The sequence below is a fragment of the Rhinolophus hipposideros genome (assembly GCF_964194185.1).
Source record: "Rhinolophus hipposideros genome assembly, chromosome: 9".
Taxonomy (NCBI): Eukaryota; Metazoa; Chordata; class Mammalia; order Chiroptera; family Rhinolophidae; genus Rhinolophus; species Rhinolophus hipposideros.
Window position 1 is genome coordinate 6,452,028 of NC_138055.1, and position 17,331 is coordinate 6,469,358.

Here is a 17,331-nt window from a genome sequence, read left to right on the forward strand (position 1 = left end):
CCTCTCCCCTTTCCCCGACCAATGGGAAGGCTGTTGCTAACATCGGTTATATTTTTAGCTCTTTAGTGCTCTAGTACACTGTGGGTCCGCCGGGTCTTTGCCGGGGTGGAACACGGTGGAGGAGAGGAGGGGAGGAAGGGGGAAGGACTGGGACATGGCGGAGGGGGCGTGTATGTGACGCTCTGCCACTCGCTGACGCACAAGGCAAGTAGTCCCTGGAGGTGCCCCAGGGGCTGAAGGGCTCCAAGTGTGGGGGATGGGGGCTCTCGGGCTCCAGCTCCCGCCTCCCCGTGCCCGTGGAATTTGCCCTCCAGTCCGGCGTCTCTCTGCTGCAGTCAAGGAAAGTGCATTTAAACCCCCACGCTACCGTTGCTCTCTGCCCTTGCCAAAAAGAGTGATCAAGGCAAAAAAAAAAAAAAAATGCAAACTGTTCGTAGCAGGAAACTTGAGGATCTCGCCACCCCTCGTGACGACTGTTGGGCTGGAGCGATCTGGAAAGAGAATAAGGTCGGGGTTGGGGAGAGAATTGGGGAATGGGCGATTATAGGAACGGGAAACCACGCGCCAGCTCCTAGGGGCCCCCGGCCTCGCCACCTGACAGTCCAGTCCGCTTGTGACCTCACCTGGGCACAGGCCTCCCCACTCCTAACTCACGTCCCGCATAGTCACAAAGTGGCCGTGAGCCCGTGTGGCCAGAGACCAGACGGCGGGTTAGAGCGCGCGGGCCTGGCCCGCCGCATGCCGGCGTCGCAGCCGGAGACCGGCGGGTGCGCGAGCCCTGCGCCCCTGGCACGGGCAGGCGGTACTCCCCGCCAGCGGAGGCTGTTACTAGAAAAAAATGTGGCTTTCTAGTGTCCTGTGCGGGGTGGCCAGCAGGAGAGAGCGAACGGGGGCTTCGGGGCGCCCGAGGCGGCGAGTGGAAGCTTAATATGGAGCTCGGCTTCTTTTCCTAGCTGCCTGGTCTCTCCCTCGCCCTCCCTTCCTCCCGCTCAGCGTGCCGGAACTCGGGTTTCCCCCTTGTCCTCCCTTCGACATTACGCGTCCCCCGACAGGCACGAGGCCCGCGGGACTCTGGCCAACACGAGTTGATAAAGGTCCGAAATGTTTCCAGAGCTCACGTTGTTCCCTCGGCTGCCCCACCCGCGGAGAGACCGTAACTGGGGCAATGCGAGCTCCGCGGCGATGGCTGGACGCCTAGAGCCGGAGGGACTCGCCGAGGTGGCCTGGGGGAACGGTTCGGGGCAGGTATAGAGCAGAAGACACAGCGAGAAAGTCCCCCCTCCCCGCGACATCCCTTCATCCAACCCACCCAAAGTGAGCAACGTGGTCCCAGTCCAGGCCCCTGCATCCCGGAGCTCGCTGTGCACCTAGGAAAACACCTTACAGGAGCACGAATTCTGAACTGTTTGGGACATGAAGAAAATAACTACGAGGCGGCGCCGTGATGGGGAGGGTAGACGGCCTTGCTGACGTCTGAGCAGGGATCTGACTATTGAGGAAGGGCAGAGCTGGGGAGGGCGGGGGTGAGGCGGTCGCCAGGCATCCCCGCGTTCGGTCAGAGCCGCCGGACGTACAGCACCAGCGCTGAAGCGGCCCGCCGGCTCGGAAGTAGTCCCGGCACAGCTCGGGCCCCGCCCCTGCAGGGCGGAGGGACGCATCACGCAGGGGTGGGGAAACCGTATCCGTGCGCAGGGTTGCTAAGGGTGAAACTTTTCATTGACTTTGCTCACTTCGGGCCGGGGCGCGGGAAGGTGCGGGTCGTCCGCGGAGAGCAGCAAGTGGCTCGGGCGATGCAAGGCTAGAAGGGCAGGACCGCCCGCCGCCACATCCCGGACAGTCCTCCGCCCCGCGACGCGAGCTACCCTCCGGTCCGCCATCCCAGCGCCGTCGCCGCCGGCGGTCCTGCCCGCCCTCCGTCCCCGCCGCTAGCCCGATCTCCAAACAGCTGAAACAGTTATTATCGAGAGTCATAGCCTATAACCCCTCCAACTCGCCCCCATCCCTCAACTAAGGAAAGGCACATCGGCCCCGGCCGGGCGGTGCCCGGGAAGGAAGGAAGAGAGACCTCCGCGCCGCGTCCAGGACCACCCTGGAGGAAGAAGCCGTCCCGCGGCCGGCAGCCCGCCCAGCCGCTGCGGAGGCCCGAGTGAGTGGGGGGGGGGCATGCGGGCGGGCGGGCCCCCTGAGACCCAACAGTCCCGACGCCTTCCCCCACTCGCGGTCTTCCATTTGCTGGACGCTCCACGTTGCTGTCGCGCCCCCGCCCCACACCTGGCCAGCATTTTCCTTTCCCCTCCCACCTCCCCTCGAGAAACCCCCCTTTTCCCCTGTGCTCCACTTCCCCTCCTCGGTCTCGCTCTCATTTCTCGGGTCCCCCAGAGCCACCCTTTCTCCCTCTTCCAAGGATGGCCCCCTCCTGGGTGGGGTGCATTTCCTCCTGTGTCCGCCTCCTTCAGTTTTCCATATCCTAGAGACTCGCTAGGTTTTCCTTGTTCCCCCCCAAAAACATAACTCTCACCACCATTAACTAAATCAGAGGAAGAAAGGGGATCCAAGCCTTGTTTTTCTGCTGCTTCTCCCGTGTGCGGGGAAATGGGTGGTAATAATTAATAGGGTTTGTTTCGGGCCCTCTGAAGCCTGAGGGATGAACGGTGGACACCTCCTTTTTCCACCGGTCACTGGTGACTGGCCTCTGACCTCTGAGCCAGAATTCACCATTTGGACTCAAGCTCTGGATCCTCTTGAGTGTTTTCGGGGGAAACTGAGCCGACAAAAAGTACCCCTAGAGCAGCAGTCCCAATAAGTGGGTTGTGCTTGGTCCTGGTGTGGTGCCTGGGAGACAGAGCCCTAGTCCTATCCGGAGCTCCTTGTCCTGCTGTGCAGTGGAGGGACTGTGTCCTTGACCAGAAAGGGAGGGGAAGGAGGGAGCAGACAGTGGAGGGGGAGCTGGCAGGCCTCTTCCCACCCCCCGGAGGAATCAGAACCCCAGGTCGCAGCTTCAACTTGGGGGCCAGCGGAGGGGGTCTCGGGGGCCTGCCCAGCGTTGTAACCTTTCTTTTCTCCTCCCTACCCACCCTGCCCTGGAGTGTGTCCCTCATCTTTGATTTTCCAGCAGAAAAACACCCCTATTGCTTTCGTGGGCACCTGCCCCCATCCCCCTCTTAAGCAGGGGGAGAAAGAAGCTTGTGTGGGAGGAAAGGATTAGGGAGGTTTAACACCCCGTAGGGGAGCTTTGGCGAGGATCTGGGAAGTCTGGTCATAGAGCAGGCCTTGCAGCGGGGGGAGGCTCAAACAATTTTAAGTATTAGAAGATGATGTTCAGGTGTCAGATGTACGGTTTTTCCTTCCCTGCCCGGGAACCTTTTCCCGTTTCCCTCACGGGGTCTGGTTACTCGGACTTGGATTAGAAGAGGGATGAGGCTTGCGCCCTGCTGGCGTCCGGCCTTCTGATTGTCGGCCCGGCTGCTTAACTGGGGATTTCTTTGGCCGAGAGGACGGGAGAACTGGGTTTAATTCCTGTCTTTCCTTTCCTGGCTGTTGCCTTGCTGGAGCCTAGCCCCCTGGGCATTAAATGAAAAGGCTCTTTTCTTTTTGAATCCACCGTCCCTGTCCCTACAGCAACTCCAGACGGAGACCACCAAGCCCGAGGAATACAGATTAAGCGGCAGGGGTGGGAGTGGGAAGTGACCTTATCTATTCAGCCCACCACCTTCACCCAGAAAAAACTCATTTTGAAGTAGATCCTTATTTCAGTCGTGGGAGGTGGTGAAGAGAAAGGGAGAAAAAGTTCAGCCTCTGGAGAAGCCGCGACATGGACATGGTAGGGTGATAAATATGGGGAGTAGGCCTTATGGGTAGAATTTATATAAAATGTATTAGGTGGGGGCGGGTGGGGGGTCCTACACAGTGCGCATGTGCATCGGAAACTTTTCCTTGGTCCTCCGACCCTCGGCCAGCTCCCTTTACTGGGCATGCGTAGTCGCCCGCTGAGCCTTCGCAAAGTACGCAGGGAGATGTAGTGTGCAGAGAAAGTAGGTCACTTGCTCCAACCCGAGAGTGAGGTTTCTGAGGACTACAATTCCCAAAGTGCAGAGCGGGACTCCGATTCCAGCCTCCCCACTTAAGTTGGGGTTCAGTCAAGTCTCCTGGCTTCAGAAGAACCTGGAGTTCCCTGGAAAAGCCTCTTTTACTCGGAAGGAGGCTTGCAGCCAAACTTGGGCTGCCACAGCCCATGTTTGGGGGAGATGTGAGACTTTGGGTGGGGTGGTACATTCAGTCTGCACAAATCCTGGAAGCCTTTCAACCACACCCGCTGGTCTGGGCCGCTGCCTCCAGGACCGGGTGGGGTTGTCCCCTATCCTGCTGGAGCCTGGCTCTTACTCCCCAACACCCAGTTTGTGACCCCTACCAGCCTTGTCAAAATTGAGGACCCCTCCTTCCTGACTCCTCATTTCATACCCATTTGAATCTGGTAGGGCTTGATTGTAGGATGATTTGAATGTTAAGGCTTGAGGTGCCTGAGTATTTTTATAGGTACTCATGGTTTTGGGGCCGGATGGGTTCCCTCGCCATTGTTCCTTCTTTTCCTCTTTAAAACATAACTGTTTTTCTTCTTAAAAACCTTCCTTTGCGTTTTTGTTAGAAGTTCTCTCTGGAATCTCCATATCATTCATTGACTGCAGCCACCTTTCCCTCTCATTTTTGCCTTTCTCTTAAGTACTTCTCTTTAAAACACAGATCCTGGAAGGGATCTGAATCCAGGATTAACTTTGTTGCAGAAAGTGAAGGAGAATAAAATTCTGAATAAAATTGGACAATTTATCCTCACATTTGCAACTTTTTAGTATATTGACAAAAGGTTAATTTTGCTTTTGTTAAACATCCTTTTTTTTTTCCTTTTTGCCACCGTTCTGGCCTTTTGTGTCTGAGTCAGCGTTGGAAAAGATCTTAAAGAGTCTTCTGCTTAACTCAAATCTTCTTGTTTTGTTGGAGGGTAGTTATTTCTAAGCTTTCTAATCTTAACACATTCTATAAATATTTTATATATAAGCTCTAGAATTTGTTCATCGCCTAAAAAAAAAAATGAACAAATTCATCTGAGTGGTCACTTCTATCTTTAGTTAAGACAAGGCAGCACCAGTGCTTTAATCCTCTGTTCCATAAGCTTCTTGAAATCAAAATTAGAGCCTGAGCTGATAGAGCAGAAAATCTCATTCTGGTTGTCCAGCATTTTTGTGAGGTTCCACCCCACAGCCATCTGGCCTGGCCTGTTCTCCAATTAAAGAGGCAAAGGTGGCATTATATACTTCCTTATTTGTGCGGTAGCGTCACTGAGGTATAAAGTGGTGTGCAGCTTCAGCTGCTTATGCAGCAGAAAATGGTTAGCTAGGCAGGGCTGATGACAGTGGTTCTATTGTATTTTGGGGTGGGAGGCTTATTTCCCAATGACTTTGGCCTGCATTGAAAATGCTCCCATTTTGAGGCTGAACTGTTCAGGAGAGGTGAACTTGGAAGGCAATTATGCAGCAAAGTTTGCGGAAGCCTAGAAAGGTAGAAGAGCCCTTGAGTCTGGGTAGCATACCTAGAGACCACGTGACGCCTTGGGAGAAGTGTTATGTTATATTCAAGTCTGTTTTACTTTTCAAAAACCTTTTGAAAACACTATCTTTAACTCCAGACTGATTCTTGAGAACCAGTGCCAACTTTCTTCACAATTTTTTAGTCTCCTCTGTTGGACACCTGTAGTGGGCTGTGGCCCTTACAGACCTCCATTCTTGAAGGGAAGCCTGAGGTCCTGGTGGGTAGCTTTGCGTCTGGTAATGAACCCCATCCTCATAAACAGAAAACCCCTTATCTTTACCATTCGTCTTACTTCTCTTTAAACCGAGGAGGACCCTGGAATTGATCTGTGGTGACCATGCATAGACATTTGAAGAAACTTGAAGATTGAGTCTGTGTTGGAGGCTGCAATAGAGGGGAGACAAGAGTCTCGGGAATACTGAGCGTCCCTGTGGAGGGCTTGAGGGAGGTCATGCTCAGGGCACCTCCCCACGTGACCCTCTTGTCTGCTCGGACCTTAAATGACGGCAGGACTAGACCTAGCCAGTGTGTATGATGCTCTAGATTGACCCAGTGTATCTTCTCTGATACTCACCCCAGAGGGCTTCGCTTGAGGATTCTGTCCTAAAAAATGGCCCTAGGAGCCATGGCCTAGGCCTGAAAATTACAGGGAAGTGAATTGAGGCAGGTATTCAGAAACCTCAAGATCCTCAAGCCTAGAATTAGCCGCTGGATACTGTGCTGGACCCCGAAGGGATTTTAATCAAATTCCAGCCTCAGGTCTATCGCAGGACAGAAGATGCCCTTGACAGATCATGGGTCAGTCGTATCTCTGTGCTGAGCTCAGCAGCACGGTCTCACCCAGACATCTGGCTAGGACCACGTTCTGGCCTTTTTGGCCTGCGGAGGTGGCCTTTTCCGTTCAGTTCTCCCACAGTGTGAGCCTCGAGCTGCCCTTTTGGAGAAAGTGAGGAGATTAGGGTCACTGGCTCTCAGGATTCACAGATCATCTTCCTCAGACATGAGGCTGGCCCAGAACTCTGGAATAAACCTTTCTGACCTCTGTGTGATCTGGCTGTGAGAGAATCCCAAAATAACAATTTGAGTGTTTATCTTGGGCTGCCTCCTCTCCAGGGATCTCCAAACACTTGATAAATCTGATTCGGTTCCAAGGACAGGTGGTCAGACAGTCCCCGGGAGACTGGGTGATGATGGATCCCCAGCTGGAAGCTGCAGGGTGATGGAAAATTTCTTCTCTCTGCCCCCCCGCTTCACCTTCACTCTATTCAGAAACTACAGAGATTCCCTCAGGCCACACTAGCACTGCTCTGAAAGTTTTGTTGGCCAACAGGGCCCTCCGAGCCCTTTCCTTTCCTCTACTTCTCTGGGGCAGCCCCCAGTCAGGTGTTCATTGTTGGCCCAGGCCCCTGGTTGCGACAGATCTTGACTTTTCCCTGGCGATCATGCTCTCATCTATCCTTGGAAGCTGGATGGCAGTGCTCACCTTGGTTACACGGTGCAGTTAAATCGGTTCTGCATACGCAGAGAGCCGGAGTGTATACACATGTGGAGAGCCCAGGATGACTAGAAAAAGTTGGCAGTGCTACTTCTTGTTCAGTGACCTGTATCCCTGTCCATTTGAGGAGGAAAACTAAAGATTTTAAACTCATGTCTTGGCCTGTGACAGTTTGGGAGCACAATTTCACCAAGGTACCGCAGAGATAAGTTAGTAGGAGCCTTCCCTTCTCCAGCTGAATTAGGGCTTGATTTTTTTCGTATCAGTCATACAGTGATCTGAATTCTCAATTCCACAGCATCCCTCTTGCTTTACATTTACTTCAAAAATATTAGCTAATTTTATCAAGTACCTACTAAATACCAGGTACAGCGTGAGGTGTTTACCTTCTTGTACTCAGCTAATCTTCGTGGTAGCCTCATGTTGCTGATGAAACTAAGGGTCAGAAAAGGTGTCCTGCCCACACACAGTCACACCATTAAGCTAGTCCCTAGTGAAGCAGAAATGGGATCTTGGGTCTATGTGATCTGAAGTTGGTGCTTTTCTGTCTGTGCTTTGCCATCGATCCACCTTGGCTTTCTGCATGTCTTCTCATGATGCCCTCTCTCATTTCCCAGAGCCGTCTAGAGCCCGAGGCTGCCCACCTCCCATCTCCTGCCACTGCCCTTGGCTTGTGCACGTGCTCTGTGCTGATTCTGTGCCTAGGAAAGAACCATGCAGCTAGAGATCAAAGTGGCCCTGAATTTCATCCTCTCCTACTTGTACAACAAGCTGCCGCGGCGGCGGGCAGACCTGTTTGGGGAGGAGCTGGAGCGGCTTTTGAAAAAGAAGTACGAAGGCCACTGGTACCCTGACAAGCCCCTGAAGGGCTCTGGCTTTCGCTGTGTCCACATTGGGGAACTAGTGGACCCCGTCGTGGAACTGGCCGCCAAGCGGAGTGGCCTGGCCGTGGAGGACGTGCGGGCCAACGTGCCTGAGGAGCTGAGCGTGTGGATCGACCCTTTCGAGGTGTCCTACCAGATTGGTGAGAAGGGAGCTGTGAAAGTGCTGTACCTGGACGACAGCGAGGGCTGTGTCGCCCCAGAGCTGGACAAGGAGATCAAGAGCAGCTTCAACCCCGACGCCCAGGTGTTCGTGCCCATCGGCAGCCAGGATAGCTCCCTGTCCAACTCCCCGTCGCCCTCCTTTGGTCAGTCGCCCAGCCCCACCTTCATTCCCCGCTCCGCCCAGCCCATCACCTTCACCACCGCCTCCTTCGCTGCCACCAAGTTTGGCTCCACCAAGATGAAGAAAGGCGGTGGGGCCGCGAGTGGCGGGGGTGTGACCAGCAGTGGGGCAAGTGGCCAGCAGCCCCCACAGCAGCAGCCTCACGTGGCCCGCTCGCCCACCAACACCCTGCTGAAGCAGAAGAGCCTGTCCTTGTCTGTGCATTCGCTGAACTTCGTCACAGCCAGCCCCGCCTCTCAGTCCCAGCTCTCGCCCAATGCCAAGGAGTTCGTGTACAACGGCAGTGGCTCTCCCAGCCTCTTCTTTGATGGGGCCGATGGCCAGGGCAGTGGCACCCCGGCCCCCTTTGGGGGCAGTGGGGCTGGCACCTGCAACAGTAGCAGCTTCGACATGGCCCAGGTGTTTGGAGGTGGCACCAACGGCCTCTTCCTGGAGAAGACGCCCTTTGTGGACGGCCTCAGCTACAACCTGAACGCCATGCAGTATCCCAGCCAGCCCTTCCAACCTGTCGTGCTGGCCAACTGACCACCCACCTACCCGCGGAGCCAGGAGCACCCAAGACCACAGAAAAGAGAAAGGAAAGGAAAGGCCAAAAAAAGAGGAAAAGAAAACGATACAAAAAGATTTCCGATCTTCTCACTCTCAATTCTAGAAAAGAGATCCGGCCCAGGCGTGGAGTGGGAGGGGGCTCCCGAAGCACCAAACCGTGTGTAACTCAACCCCCTGCTCTTTTCCTGCCTGCCTCTGATTTATTTGGTTGGTTTGGGTTTTATATTTTTTTTTCTTTTTCTTTTTTTTTTTTTACACGTAGTTTTCTATATAACATTCTTTAATTAGTGGTTTCCTGTGCTAAGAATGGTCCAGATGTGAATTGCTGCTCCCTGCTCCCTCCCTCCTTCACATGCCTGGTTTAGAATTGGTATGTCCAAGCTCACGGGGAAGGAAGAGCCACAGCGGGGGCCTGACCCTCCCCACAACAGGGAGGGTCTGTCCCCTGTCACTGCCTCTGTCACCTAACTATCCTCTCACTCAAAGCCATCCAACCTCAGCAGGCCTTCTTGGCCCTGCCACCTAAGTAGGTCTGACCCCAGCCCCCACTCCCTCTCAGGCCTGGGCCACAGGGAACTGCCGCCTGGCCCCTGACACCCTCCCCCCAGAGTTGATGCCTAACTCCAGGGAGGTTAGCACTCTGTCTAGCAGATTCCTTTCATCTCTGTCCTGTGGCCCCACGCCTGCATCCTCACTGGGCCAGACTATCATCGGGACCTTGGAGACCCAGCCGTTGACACACGTGGCCTGTCTCCGGTAGCCCCTTCTTCCCTGGGCCTGAGGCTATGGGTAGGCAGGTGGGGCAGGTGCCAGGGAGGTATGTGTGTAGGCATGGTTTGCTGTCCTGTTTTAATGGATTCCAAGCCATGTGAAACTTCCCCTCTGGATGTGATTCCAGGTCACAGCAAGTGCTTATTTCTGTGTGAGGTTGGGGAATGGGCCGGGGTGGGTTGTCAGTCCCTTTGTGAATGGTTCACGTGGTGGGGTGAGACTGGGGCTGAGCCTAAGACATGCCCAGGGGAAAGGACTGCGTACGAACTGGCTTCCAGACTGCGGAGGCATCTGCACTTTTGTTTGTTTTTGACCAAAAAAAAGCTGGGTTAGCTGTGAGGGGCTGAGGGAGTACCCAGCCTCTGATGCCTAAGAGAAGTCCCTGGACTCAGACCCTCCTGTGGTGTGGCCTTAGCCCAGGGTGGCAGCTGCTCACCTGAACACCCAGGGGGGCCGGAGTTTGTCAGTGCCTGTCGTGGGCAGTCTGGAACCTCGAGTTGGGACTTCGATCCTTCGGTTGTAGATGTTATTTTAGTACTTTTCTGCCCCTTTCGCTTGAGAACTTTTTGGTACCTCTTGCCATCCCCTCTCACTGCCCAACCCAACCCCAGTGGGCCTTGTTGCCGCAAGGCGTGGTCTCCTGGGCAGGCTGGGCTTGGCCGTCGCAGCCGGGGTGTCTGGATTCTAGAAGAGCACTTGCTCCCCAGCTCTGCCAGAAGAGAAGTTGTTTCTCGCACCCAACCCTAGTGAGCCACTTTCCATGCCATGATGCTTTGGCAAGTGGGGCACATGGCATCAGGGTCCCATCACCGGAAAGTACCAAAGCCCTTGCCACCCACCTCATCCTCCCCAGCAACCCAAAGTGGGCAACTGCTGTGGCAGTGGGTCCAGCCCAGACAGACACTGCCAGCCTCCTGTCCCTGCACTGGGCACCAGCTCTACCTCCCCTAGCGGGGCAATGTCCTGACGACTCGGCCCAGTACCACCTGTCCCCCTAGACTTCTCAGGCGCCAGCCCAGTCTGGGCCACCCTCTCCCTAACCCTCAGTTCCCACGCAGGTGACAGGCCTGGGCAGATTGCTGCTCTCTGGGAAAGGTTGGATGCTGCCTTATGCCCCCTTCCAGCCCCTCCTCCCACACTCACACAGGTGCCCACCACACCTGGTCAGCTTGTTCCCCACCACATATAGGGAGAGGGGGAGGGAGACCAACCCCTTTAGTGTCTTGAAATAGGAAGAAAAAATGTGTGTTCAGGAGCATGACTCCAGTGCTGGGCCCTCAGGCCCGGTTTGGTCTATCTCGTCTCAAATCTAGGCATTTTTGCTTCAATTTTATTTTTTTTAAGAAAAAAGAATCTGCACTAATTTACCTGGTTTCGTAGGAAAACTTTTTTTTTATTTTTTACATTTTTTGGTGTCTGTTTGTATTGAATAATTTGCTACATTTGTAAAATGTAAGAGGGATATATAATATATGTATATTTCTAACGTAAAAAATGTAATTTTTTTCTTTTCAAGATTTTTTCTTAAAAAGAGGAGAGAAACAAAGATATTTTTTCAGGAAAAACAAACTTTAAAATAAAAAAGAGGAGAATCAACCCTATTTCTCCCCTTTTCCCATCCTCTATCTACCCCTCTTTCCAGGAACAAATCAAAAGGTGGATCGTCTTGTAAAGAATGTAAACTTTTAGTCCAGAATGATGTCTTTTTCTCAATGCAGTGAGCTATAGATTCTCTAGGTGGACCCCTGTGGATGGGAAGGGGGCATTGAGGCAATGTGGAGAGGGGCTTGGGGGGAGCAGGGCAATGAATTTGTTTGCTTTAGTGAAGGAGGAATACAATCAAGCATTTTGTATTCAGAATGTTGTGCAATATTTTGGAATGGGACATTGGTGTGTTTAGAGATTTAGTTTAAAAACAAAACAAAAAGATTGATCAAATCTGTACAGTTTATATTGTTCCAGATTTTTTTAAGTTTGTATTAAAAGCATGATATATAATAGCCTTCTGCTTGCTCTGCTCGTTCTGTGTCTGGGCCCCTTTCAGGATGGAGAGAGTGGGAGTGACCTGCTCCTGTTGGGCTTCAAGAAACAATTACTCATCCTCACCTGACCCTTGGGTGGGTGTTAGCTTCACAAGCTCCTTCTTCCCACCCATCTCATCAACACAGGACACCTCAGAGTGCCCACTCACGGGTCCCTTTCCACACTGGAAACAGGTTCCAGGAGGTTGGGAACTGCCCCCGCTCCCTCCACTGACAGGTGGAAGCAGGCCTGGAGGGCAGCTCTCGGTGTTTTTAGGAACAGCCTCTCTCGGAGGCCTAAGGAGGGAGGTGTTAGCCTCCAGCCAGCTCTAGATCTAGCGGTTGCCCGCCCAGACCACTAGACCCTTAGGAGATGAGAAGAGCCCACCTAGGTCAGGTTCTGTCCAAAAACCAGGTTTTCAGGTTCTCAGTCCTGGGCCCACCTGCACCTGGGGGCGGGGGAGGAGCCAGCCTCCCACCCGATGGCCCTAGGAGCTCAGCCACCTCCTCCCTTCCAGGGCCCCTGTTAATGCTGCCATCCTGGGAAACAACCTCCCTGGGATGCCTTCTCCCAGCAGTGATGCTTCACATCAGCCCCGAAAGGCCCTTGGGTTGAAGAGGGCAACCAGGTATTTGATGAATCTCACTGCATCCTCAGCAACCTGGTGATACAGGTATTATCCCCATAATGCAGTTGATAGAGGGGCTCCAAGTTATAGTACCTGCTGAATTCAAAAAACTAGGACGTGTAGAAGCTAAGATTTTTGACCAGTGTGTGACTCATGTATAAAACTGGGGGAACATCTATGGAAGAGTGACACAGGGGCGGGGGCCGGGGTGGGGGCAGGCATGGAGGGCTGACCTTGCCGCCTCTAGGCAGGGGCAGAGCAGCTCTGACAGGCATCAGCGATATGCAGGTCTCCTCAGGCCCCTCACTCCCCAAACAAGACGAAACTGAGCCCTTCCCACCAAGCATGTGACCTGGGCCTAGAAGCTCGCAAGCCAAACATCCAACCTCTGCACAGTAGCCCTTGACGTCTGGCTGCACCATAAGCCACATCTGCCACCCCACCCCACATCCACAGCACCCGTAAAATACGGAGGCCCTGGGCCAGGGTGCCAAGGCCCTGGCCTGCCAGACATAAGGCCACTCCCAGGGTCTCAATTTCCTCTGTCCTGCCAGAGAGAAGCCCAGCCTGTCCCAGTGTCCCTGTGTCCAGGCTGCCAGGGTCCCTTGCGCGCTCATTCCTATTTATGTGACTATAAATAAATCACTTAGCATAGGTGTTTTCCCTGGAAGCATAGGTGGGATAGCAGGTACAGGACAGGTGTACAGAGGGGCTGAGAGCCCAGGATCATGAGGCACAGAAAGAGTACGAATTAGCCAGGAAAGGGAAAAGCAAGGCCAAGTCCCTTCTGCAGGGAACCTGTCAGGGAAGAGGTTGGACTCTGCTCCCACAGAAGATGCAGGTTCCAGTCCCACCCCTGCCGCTCCTGCTGGGTGACCTCAGGCAAACCCCTTCACCTATTCTGGCACCTCAGTTCCTTCACCTCTAAAATGGGGATAATAACTACCTACTTGTGAAAACAAATAAAATGATGAGTGGGAAATGCTGAGCATAGTGGTCTGCCCAGAGTAAATGACAAGTATCATTTTCATCATCAGGGCCATTATTGTCCATCCTCAAATGCCACCGGCCAACCCAGTCCGGGACATGTCCTTGCGTCAGCAAACAGGCCGAAACCCAACCCTGCCAGCAGCAGGACCAGGCTGGGGTGGAAAAGGAAACGCCATTCTCTGAGCAACAGAGCCAAGGTTGGCCCCTGCCCTGTCCTCTGCCAAGGTGGGAGGCTGCCTGTCCCCCCAACAAGCCGGCACCCTGCAAAATATGCTGATTGACACCCCTCCTCTCCAGGGGCCCTAGATGTGTGTCCTGAAACCTCCTGGGAGTTTCTCCCTAGAGAGGTAGATGGGCAGGTGGCGGTGAGTCATAGTGACAGAACTCTGCTCTATTTGTCACTGCCAGCCTGAGTCAGTGCCTGCACATAAGCTAGAGGGATGCCACTGTCTGGTCCCCACCGCTGCCACCTCCCCGAGTGAGCCAGGGGACGGAGGGGCACCTCCTCACCCTGCCTGCTCCTTTCCCTGAGCCTGGCCACTTTGGCCAAGTCCTGCCTAGGCAGGACCTAAGGACAGGCTGGGACCAGCCAGGACATCTCCAAGCCGCTGGGCAACAGGAACCTGCTGATCAGCTGGTTCTTAATTTGGGGAATTTCACTGCCAGCAAGAGAGGTGTGTTCTCACTCCTCACAGCTGCCGACTCTGTGTAACCTCAAACACCTCTCTCCCCTCTTGACACCTATTCCATTTGTACAGGGAGGGACAGTGGGAGTGGGCCCCTTCCCAGAGAGGACCCTGTCCAGCGAGGCCATTTGGGCTGGTCCATGGGCTAGCATCTCTTCCTGCCCCACTGGCTCCCAAGACCTGGTGAGGCCCCCGAGGACCCTGTGCTGTGACACCTTTCCCAGGGGGGGAGGAAGAGTGATGGGATGAGCCCAGGGCAGAACCACATGGCTACTGACAGAGACTGCCCTCGGCACACGCCTGATCAGAATACGGCTGGGCTGTGGCGGGGCTGGGTACGTCCCACAGAACAAGGGGCCTGGCCCAGCCATCTGGACATGTGGGTCCTTCAGCTAGCTGTGCCCTGATTTACTAAACATTCAATATTCACCATTCAATAGGGAGCCCCCATAAGTGCCAGACACTGTTCCAAGCATGAAGAAACTAAGGGCAGACAGCAGACAAAATCCCTGGTCCCCTGAAGATGATGTTCTATTAACCATAAACAAACAAGTGGAAAAATGTCAGAGGGTGAGGATGAGCCATTAAGACCATCACAACTGGTGATGGCAGCTAGCAACCAGGGGGCCCCTTCAGATTGGGTGGTCAGGGGCCAGGGAACCTTCCCAAGTAGGGGGCTTTCCACCTGCGATCTGAATTACAAGAGAATTCACAGAGAGGGCAGCAGAGGGGTCAGCCACTTCCATAGGCAGGGGAGGCCAGAACTGGCATGACGTGCTTTGGGAATGAAAAGGCCAGCAGAAAACAGGAGGTGAGATGAATGATGTCAAGCACCTCCTCAGGGCCACATCATGGGCCCCAAAAGCCCAGATGGGGAGTTGGAATTTTATCTTAAATGTGAGAATTAAGTCTCTCAGCCTGGTTGGCTCATCTGTGGCTAGGGACAGAGAGTAAGAGAGTGTTCTCTCACAGGTAATCCACAAATCTTCCCAGAGCCATTCCTTTGTGCCAGGCCCTGACCCGGGCCCTGGGCACAGGCCTGTTGGAGGAATAGGGGTGCTTCTAGTGGCAGAAGAGTGGGGCAGAAGACATACCCAGGTCATTATAATCGGTTCCACAGCAAAAGCAAGCCCAAGGAGACATAAGTGCCCAGAGAAGGCTCCCAGCCAGCCCAGGATGGCTCTTCAGAGGGTCGGTGGAAGCTAGAGTGTGAGGAGTTATGGCACAGTATACATGCCAAGTTCTTCAGGGTGGGCTGGCAAGATGACACCTGGACTCAGCATTGAGTGCGCTTCAGGGGGTCAATGGGGAGGGAAGGAGAGAAAGGGACTAAGGTGGGGAAGCCATGCACCGAAAGTGTAAATGACTCCTTCAAGAAGCCACAGAGATCTCCAGAAGGCAGAAATGTAAAACTAAACTACAAAGCTCTAAAAAGAAAACAGAGAAATAAATGAAACACAAAAAAGAAAACACAGGAAAAAAATCTTTGTGACCTTGCATTAGGCAAAGATTTCTTAGATAAGACTCCGAAAGAATTATTCATAAAAGAAAAAACTGATAAATTGGACTCTATCAAAACAACAACAAAATACTTCCCTTAGACACTGATAGAAGAATGAAAACCAAGTCACAGACTGGGAGAAAATATTTGCAAACGACGTATCTGATAAAAGGACTTGTGTCCAGAATCTATAATGAACTTTCAAAACTCAATTAGAAGAAATCAACCCAATACAAAAATAGGGAAAAGATTTGAATGGACACCTCACAAAGAAGGTATATGGATGGCAAATAAGCAAAAGATGCTCAACATCATACATCCTTAGGAAAATGCAAATTAAAGTCACAATGGACACACCTATTAAAACAGCTAAAATTAAAAAGACTGCCCAAGGGGTGGCCAGTTATCTCAGTTGGTTAGAGCATGGTGCTAATAACACTAAGGTCGTCAGTTTGATCCACATGAGCCACTGTGAGCTGTGCCTTCCTTAAAAAAAAAAAAAGAAAAAAGAGTAAAATAAATAAATAAATACAAACAAAAAGACTGCCCATACCAAGTGTTAGTGAAGACACAGTAACTCTCACGTACTGCTGGTGGGTCTATACATGGTACAACTACTTCCGGAAATAATTTGGAAGTTTCTTTAAAAGTTAAACATACACCCGCAATGTGATCCAGCAGTTCCATTCCTAAGTATTTACCCATAAGAAAAGGAAATATATGTCCATACACAGACTTGTACCCAAAAGTACAGAGCAGCTTTATGTGTTAGTGCCAAACTGGAAACAAACCAATGTCCTCCAGGGCATGAATGGTTGAACCAACAGCCACATATGGAATATTACACAGCCATAAAGAGATGAACTTCTGACACATGCAACAACATAACGATATGTTGTTATCTCAAAATAATAATGCTGAAAGCCAGACCCTCCCCCCCAAAAATGCATACTGTTTCAATCCTTTTATAGAAAATCCTAGAAAATGCAAACGAATCATGTAGCAACAGAAAGCAGTGTAGCCGTTGCCTGGGGACAGGAGAGTAAGAAAGGAAAGAACAGGAGGGATGGAGGGATTAAAAAGGGTAACAAGGAGACTTTGGGGGTGATGGATATATTCATTACCTTGATTGTGTTGGTTTCATGATGTGCCCATATACTGGTCAAAACTTATCACATTATAATCTTTAAGGATATGCACCTTATTGTATGATGATCATCCCTCAATAAAGCTGTTTAAAAACAAACAAGAAGCCCAGAGGTGTCTGAGGTCTGAAAGGCACAACCGATATTATATCCTTCGTTCAATACATGTTTATTGAGCTTCTACTATGTGCAAGACCCTGTTTTGGGCACTAGAAATACAGCAGGGACAAAATAAAGTCCCTGCCCTCACCAGGCTCATGTTCTAGAGGACAAGATGAACAATAAATGTGATGAACAAACAAGAAGAGCCATGAAATATCCGCAGGAAAACAAAACATGACTGGGGAGCTCTCCTCTACCTGGGGGAGGGGGTGAAGAAAGGTATCTCTGAGCAGATGGTAGTGAAACTAAGACCAGAGGGGTCCCTCCTGTCTCATGTGCCCCCGCCTCTCTGAGACTGCCCCCTCCCAGTTGTCACTGTCCCTCAGCCCCTGTCCTGCTCCCACTCAGTGGGGTCTCAGCTTGGCGGTGAGGCTTTTCATGAATCCCAGTCTCTCTCCGCAGCTCAGCTTTCTTCAGTGCAGAGACTAGACTGTGCCCAGCTCACGTCGGCACAGGGGCCCCACATAGTTGGTTCTCTGCCCAAGGGGACCTCTCACCTTGGCTCAGTAGGATTTGGGGACAGGCAGAGCAAAAATGCCGTAGGCAGGAAAGCTGGCATCTCAGGAGCCCAGCTG

At 52.6% G+C, this 17,331-nt stretch overlaps 1 protein-coding gene across 3 annotated transcripts; it reads left to right on the plus strand.

Moving 5' to 3' along the window:
• Positions 1 to 388: 388 nt before the first annotated feature.
• On the plus strand, positions 389 to 11,624 carry TOB2 (transducer of ERBB2, 2). Of its 3 annotated transcripts, none has more exons than XM_081059405.1 (2): positions 389 to 507; positions 7,693 to 11,624. In XM_081059405.1, the coding sequence occupies exon 2, from the start codon at positions 7,790 to 7,792 to the stop codon at positions 8,825 to 8,827; it is 1,038 nt and encodes a 345-aa protein (XP_080915531.1). In that variant the 5' UTR covers positions 389 to 507; positions 7,693 to 7,789; the 3' UTR covers positions 8,828 to 11,624. The 3 variants fall into 3 exon arrangements, with proteins under 3 accessions (XP_080915531.1, XP_080915529.1, XP_080915530.1); XM_081059403.1 differs by lacking the exon at positions 389 to 507 and adding an exon at positions 1,727 to 2,146; XM_081059404.1 differs by lacking the exon at positions 389 to 507 and adding an exon at positions 2,932 to 3,820.
• The last annotated feature ends 5,707 nt before the right edge of the window (positions 11,625 to 17,331 follow it).